At 38.5% G+C, this 7,746-nt stretch overlaps 1 protein-coding gene across 1 annotated transcript; it reads right to left on the bottom strand.

Moving 5' to 3' along the window:
• Window positions 1–622: 622 nt before the first annotated feature.
• Window positions 623–1,721, bottom strand: LOC118566213 (trace amine-associated receptor 1-like). Its single transcript, XM_036147637.1, has one exon. It carries the CDS (start codon window positions 1,719–1,721, stop codon window positions 759–761), a length of 963 nt encoding a protein of 320 aa, XP_036003530.1. The 3' UTR covers window positions 623–758.
• Window positions 1,722–7,746: the final 6,025 nt, after the last annotated feature.

Raw genomic sequence — 7,746 nt, 5'->3', positions numbered from 1 at the left:
CTATTTTGGGAATAACTACACACAGCGAATGCATTCAAACAATATCTTATTATACACATATGTGTATACATAATTTATGTAGACAAATGACTTCGTCCTGCACCTTTTGTGAGGTCATTCCCAAGAGCCAAAAATAGACAAAAAAATCAATGCATCACACATGTTAAGATACAGCTGGCTGTGATTATACACCTGGCCAGTAGGTGGTTTCGTGTGCACATGAAGTTTCAAGAAATTAACCCTTTCTCAAACCAGTTGGCACAAGTGGTTCAATGCCTCATGAGGCTTCATCTCACCATCACTAGTGTACACAATTGGTCCTACTTAATGTCTATGTAAAGAATGAATGGGGCTCCCTGACAGACGCAAGTCTACCCGTTGTGTTGTTGTGTATGAGAGTCCTGTACTGAAGCTGTAAACATCCCTCTGCCTTTAGATTAAATATGTTAAAATATAGTTTAATTTTCAAGAGTCTTTTTATTACTACAGAAGTCTACAAGAGAAACAACACATTATTCAGGAAAATAACCTGGGGTAACCACAGCCAGGTCAATTCTTTAACACTTCTTTTGTTTTGCCAACTTTCAAATTCAGAAAAAAACTAAAGGTTTTAATATAATTTAGGAAATGTTTGTTGAAAGAACAGACTAAAATATTGCTCCCATTTTACAAATTACAGCCATATTTATAAAATGTGATATCCTTTATAGACATTTCTTCATAAATGTGTTTATCATTATCTGTGCCTCAGGGTAACTTTAGGTTACCAAAGTCGCAAAGAATATTTTACCAGAAACAATCATTTTAAAGGCTGATCTGAACCAGGTGTAAAAGAAAGCATAAATAAATGGATTCAGAGTTGAATTTATCAGTGCAAGCCAAGCAGTTGAATCTATCACAAGAACTGCTACAGAACTGTTGGTGAAAGGGGAAAAAGTGATGCAAAGGAAAAGAGGAGCCCAACAAAACAGAAATGCTCCCAGAACAATGGCCAGAGTTTTGGTGGCCTTTTTTTCGATTTTACTGGCAGTTGCTCCAGACTTTGTTGTGGTTTGGATGCTTCGTGCCTGTCTTTGTGCAACTAGAAATATCTTCAGGTAGATGCAAAGCATTAAAAAAATTGGAAGGTAAAATGACAACAAAGGTCCAACAATGCTTGTCATAACAACATCAATAAAACAGAAGTCCACACATACTTCGTGATTCAATCTGGAAAATATCACACCAATTGCAGTCAGAGCAGAAACACCCCAGCACACAGCAATCATGATGATGACAACATGTACGCTGATTTTAGATCCATATGTTAGAGGCTGACACACTGCATAATATCTGTCAACAGAAATACAACACAGGTGAAAAATAGAGCATGTGCTGAACATTATAACAAAGCTGTTCATTATTTTACAAAAGATGTTGTCATCATATAAACATGAGCTAAGGGAGAATGCCATGCTTAAAGGAAATACAAGAACACCCACCAGCAGGTCAACCACAGCTAGAGACTGAATAAGAGTGTAGGTGGGAGTATGGAGCTGTTTAAAGTAAAATATGGAGATTATCACAAGCAGGTTTCCACACACAGTAACAACAGACAATAGGGTCAGAAAACCATACACCAATATACATAAAATAGAAGGAGCTGTGGTTAGCTTAGAACTAAAATGATCCATCTCAAAGCAGGCATGTAATTTAATCACAGTGCGAGTCCTGTTTTCCATGGTGACCTCAAACTGAATCTAAGTTATATTGAATCAAAAAATCACATATAATGTGTATTTAATATGGCATGTCAGAAAGCCACTATATACATGTATCCCCTGATTTACACTCTGTAAGTGTTGTTTAGCAGGTTCACTGAAAAGTCAAAGCATCAGTGGCAGTTTCTTACAGCGATGTTAGTCTCGTTGCAACCACTCATTGTGTCAGTGCTGGTTGCTCTGAGCCAAAATAGTCTCTGCAGAAATCTTTATAACTTACTCACCATCCCCTTTTTGGATCTCACACATACAGTATTATCCAATGAGAATCATAAAACTGACAATGTGTATGTGCGTCTATCCCAGTGGCGGCTGGCCCATAGGGGGCGCTCGGGCGCTGCCCTCCCTAGATGTGGAGGGGAAAAGTCAAAATATATAGAGATTTTAAAAGTATTATTAATGTCAGTTTTTACTTAATAGTATGTGGCTACATGTAATAAGAATTATTAAAGCACTTCTACTAATTGACTCTATCAATTGACTCTCATTTAACAGTGCATTTCTACCAACAGAACGCATCATTTCTCTTCTTCTACACTTGTGGGGCTGTCACTCAAGGAGCCCTACAAGTGTAGCGAAATAACCAATCGTATACTGTTGCTAGGGAAGATTTATAAATATTTGGCCAATCAGGATCGCCAAAATGAATGGCTTTGGGGCTCCTGGAGTCATAGCCCTAGCTGCACAGTGATAGGTGCACTTCACGCGTGACGTCACGAGCTACATCCGTGCTACATCCGGGTCACGGTGGTCGGGAAAAACAGTGCTGTTTTCGCTCACCAGCGTGACAAAACTGGTGAATTAGAGCGTACTTTTTGTTAATTTTTGGAATGGAAATAATGCCTACGACTTGTTGTGATCCCGGTTGCACACAGAGACATTCCAAATCGTCGGATGTACGTTTCTTTCGTTTACCGAAGGACGAAGAAAGAAGAAAGAAATGGATAATTTCAATAAAAAGGACGCAGGCAGACAATCCTAATCGACTGTGGGACCCATCATATCACGACAGAATGTGCAGTCTACATTTCATCTCCGGTAAATACAACTTAATTTTGCACTAGTCATTGTTCTACTTAAATCATTATATAAATAAAAAATTAGGATCTATATTTAGGTCAAGACGTAAACGTTCGTTTCGTAATAATATACGTACATGTACAATGTATGCAAACCCTCTGGCATGAGTCTGTGAAAAGCATTAATAAGACAAAAACATCAAAATAATCCTTTGTGAACAATGTTTTTTTATTATTTAAATGCTTATTGTGGAATCGTTGTAATTTTACGACTTTTAATTTAAATGCATGTACTGGGTTAGACAGGGAAATCTATTGGCCAGCCCCACCAGGATTTTTTTTCACCAGCCGCCACTGGTCTATCCTCAGATGGGATTCACTAAGGAGAATTTGTTTGGTATCTCTCATACTCCTATAATGCTGTTTTGTTGCATATAAAATGTGCACTTTTATTGTACCATTTATATTTTCTTTCTTTCACAAGGAAAGAAACATTGCAGAGGACAGCTAATTGCAGTGGAAGTAGCAGCAAGTTAAGATATGAGACAATTTGGACTACAGTCTTCAATATTAACATTTAAAGGCAACACTCAACAAATCTTAATTTAATTAAATTTAAGGATTTAAATTAATTTTTAATGTTTTGTTTATTCACTTTTTTGTTTTTCCACATTTCCCCTTAGTTTGGATTTACAATAGAGAGAGGGAGAAATATTAATAATTTCCCCTGGTCCATATCACCGTATTCATCTCAGCAGTAACGTTCTGCTCTTTTAGAATGTTTGGCAATAAGCAACAGCGTCAGCTCTCTAGTTCTCAGAGGAAGTTGGGAGTGACCAGCCCATGGCACTTCCTTTGCTTTAGAACAGGGGTTCCCAAAGTTTTTTAGCTGTGCACCCCTTCCGTGTCTCAACTGGATTGGCGCACACCCAATCTGTGAAAAAAATAAAAAAAAGGATAAATGATGAGTGCTTTCATATATATATATATATATATATATATATATATATATATATATATATATATATATATATATATATATATATATATATATGTGTGTATGTATGTGTGTGTGTGTGTGTGTGTGTGTGTGTGTGTGTATTGCAGTGTCAGTTACAACTCAAACGTCATAACAAAGTTAATGTAGATGAAATTAGAACATAATTTGAATTAAATTGCACTAAAGTTACACACAACAGCCACAACAGAAGCCAGAGTAAGACTGGTCACACCCCCACAGCCTGAAACGCCCATGAAGCAGAGATCAACCAAGTGGATTCACGGACTAAACTCGATAATCTACCTGTGTGTGTGTTCTCATTTTATTTCATTTCATTTTACTTCTAAATCTGAGTCTGAGGCACAATTTACGCCACAAAATACAAATACAAAGAAGTTTGATTTGATTTGTGTCCGATGACGAGCGAGCCAGCAAGAGAGAACTGGTAAAGCGGCACAGAGTAACAATAACAGAATGCTCCATAAAGGTGTTATTAATCAGATAAATTTTTCTGATTGTTTCACAGCGGTTACCTTCAGCAGGTAAACACGCCCAGGGCAACACACCTCATCGCCCAGCAGCCCCACCTCCGGTTTCCCTGTTTCTGTCTGAATATGCGCTAAAACCGCAACTTTAAAATGAACTGCACCTGTCTGACCATTACAGACGGGGGGTTCCAACCTGAGCCTGCACCTCGAAAGAGTCTCCGTGCTGTGGAAGATGTCCTGCCTTGTTCCTGTGCCAAAGACGCCGCGTCCTAGTGGCCCTCAGGACTACAGACCAGTGGCACTGACGTCCCATATCATGAAGACCTTTGAGAGGCTAGTCCTGGAGCCGCTAAGGCCTATGGTCAGGTCCTTCACTGATCCACTACAGTTCGCCTACCAGCCCTGCCTGGGAGTTGAGGACAGCATCGTCTACCTGCTGAACAGAGTTTAACACTAGAAGTCCCAGAAAATTTCAGTTTTCTTGCAAGCCCCCCTCCCCTCTTCAGGTTTGTGTATTCACTCTACCTTGCTAACTGTCCCTATTGTAATGCAAATAACCTGTGACGGGTCCTAGTTCCTGAGCTGAGAACAGGCCATAGCCATGCTTTTCCAACAAGGCAAGGCAGAGCCTATTTATATTGTCCATTCACCAACAGACTCATTTATATTGTAAAGCTCACTACGTGAAAGAAAGAACAACTTAGAGAATAATTGTATTTTGTCTTGTCTCGCCTTTTCAGTTCATTCAACATTTCAGCTTAGAAAATAACAAACAGTATGACTTCAGTATTGAAGTAACATTGATTTCACTCAAGGAAAAGCACTACATATAAAGCTACAATTGTCCCATTTAGCAGTTTCCACAAACCCAAGGTGAGTCCTTCCTGCATTTGCGACAGGTATACTTTGTGCAGTGCATACAACTGCTGTGGTTCCTGTTGCAGAGATTGCTCACCTGGCACTGTTTTTTTTTACCATGAGAACGTCTCTTCATCTTACGATGCTGTCTCATCTTTTCTTCTTGTATTGCCTTTTCCTGCATAAACCTCTAACAAAGTTCATCAAATTGTCCATAGTTACAGTCCTGCCCTGGTCCATAAATGGGTCCATCAGTTTCACAACAACGTTCTCAGACAGCCTTTCTCCTGTGGGGCGGGAGGGATCTTTTCCCAAATAGGGGATAGCATTACACATGTATTTTGTGTCCAGATCCACTGCAATCAAAAACTTAATTCCAAATGTATCAGGCTTGGATGCAATGTATTGCAGAAAGGGACAACGAACCTTTGATGGAAATAACTGCTCATCAACAGTTATATGTTGCCCTGGACTGTGGGACACACACAGTTCTGTACAAACTGTTGCCAGATGTTTAAAATTGCAGCAAATTTGTCCCTTTTCACGCGTTCCAAACTCGTATCTTTGTTGTCGAAGCGCAGATATTTGATTATCAGGGGCGGATTTACCATTAGGCGAAACTAGGCTATTGCCTAGGGCCCCCAAGTTCCTGGGGGCTGATTATCCAGCCAGGCTTTGAGAATGATTTTGTTCCACCAGACTGAGAGAGTCCAGCATCATCCACTCTGCTGGTAAGCAGTCAGCACAGTGGATTTCCTGAAGATGACCCAGACCTGGCCAATCAGCTGTCTGATTGTGCACACTGCTCAATAGTACAGAGAGGACCGCTCCAGGTGAAGAACAGGATCTTGCCAAGAAATGGAGACGGGCGCAGATTTACTTACAGCTATTATTCCATTCAAATAATAATCTGTTGACCTGCCTCTAGATCTCAACAACCTCTGGTAAAGTTTGGAAATTGTGATCTTGCCTGGTTTTGAGTAAGCTTGTGAAACCAATTGAATTATCTCGTTAGACTCTGAGACATAGTCCTTCAGTATGTTTGAAAATAAATATTGTCTAAATTGCAAATATCGAAAGAAGTCCCCTTTTTCTAGATCATATTTTTGCTGTAGTGCGAGGAAACTTGGTAGTGCATTTTTGACCAGTATCCTGCAATATGCAGTTATTCCTTTCTGTGACCAGGTTTTAAAACTAGAGTCTAATCAGTTAGGGGTGAAATCTGAGTCGAAAGTGACCCATCTGAAAATTTGTTTTTGGTTATCCAAGTTCAATTGCCTAACCACTTCAAACCAGTTTGAGAGGGTTAATGATACGAGGGGGTCTAATTTTTTTTGGCATGCTGCTGCAAGTTTTTGATCCCCAATCAGAGCTTGTATTGGAATGTTTCCACACTTATTTTCTAATTCTTTCCATCCAGCTTCGTAAGTATGGTCACACCACTGTACTACTGTTTTAAGTTGAGCTGCCATGTAATAATCATGAATATTTTGGAGCGATAAACCCCCTTTTTATTTTCTAATTGTAAGAGTACTGTTTTTAATTCTGGGTTTCCGTCCCTTCCAAATAAAACGAGATATCAATTTGTCCCGCTTACAAAACTGAGAACGTGGTGTTCTGACAGGCAGCGAGATAAATAGGTACAATAACCAAGGTAATATTGACATCTTAATTACTTCAATTCTTGAATTAAAGTCAATTATAGGTTCAGAGCACTGTGTGAGGTCTAGTTTAATTCTCCTAATTACCATTTCAATTTTTCTTTTGTACAAGTCATTAAGAAGGTAAATCAACCATATGGCCAAGTATTTGATAGTTTTCTTAGACCAGTCAATAAGGATTTTATCTTTTAGCCCTGCTGATAGGTAATAGTTATGTAACCCCCGTATATGTGTGTAATATTGTCAGTATTATTTTATATTTAGTTTTATTGGTTTTGTCTGGTAATTTAATGCACCGGCAAATCAGGTTATATTTTAATTTCGTGTTTTCTTTTGCTACCCGAAACGGCCAGTAGGTGGCTTGTGAGTTTAACCTCTGGGTTAGACAGCAGAGAAAAGAAGAGTAGAAGAAGAAACCGTAGCTGGCTGCAGCCACTGAGCTATATAATACACTGGAGTGCTAATCACCGTCTGTTTGAACGAGTCGATTTGAAGCCGCCAGCCGCCATATTGGTACTCCCTATTTCCCCTCAGTAACTAGGGAATATGTGCGCTACAGCATCGAATAACGAGGATTTTCTCATGTTCAGGGGGGGCTTAAGACTTTTAAAATGTCAAATGCCATATACTTTTATGTTATGTTCTAAAAAATATCAAGTACTGAGAAAGTCATGTGCTGAAATATTTTGCATTTTATTCATTTAAATATATATGTTTAACATTTATAAATATATAAATAACAATATACAAAAACATATATTTACATATGTGTATACATATATATACATATATACATATACACATACTTATATATACATATATATATTTAATATAATTAACATGTAAAATATTTCAGCACCTAATTTCCCAGTAGTTGATAGTGTTATTACATCCACTGACTGTAGAATTACCTGTGAAACGTTTTCACACAGCCAGAAAACTGCTTGTTGTTGCAAGCAA

The sequence above is a fragment of the Fundulus heteroclitus genome, chromosome 15 (assembly GCF_011125445.2).
Source record: "Fundulus heteroclitus isolate FHET01 chromosome 15, MU-UCD_Fhet_4.1, whole genome shotgun sequence".
NCBI lineage: Eukaryota > Metazoa > Chordata > Actinopteri > Cyprinodontiformes > Fundulidae > Fundulus > Fundulus heteroclitus.
This window is presented reverse-complemented; position numbering and strand designations above follow the sequence as displayed.

Bases quoted from the DNA above. Each gene is read 5' to 3' on its own strand.
- LOC118566213 (XM_036147637.1), bottom strand. From the start codon at position 1,721: ATGGAAAACAGGACTCGCACTGTGATTAAATTACATGCCTGCTTTGAG.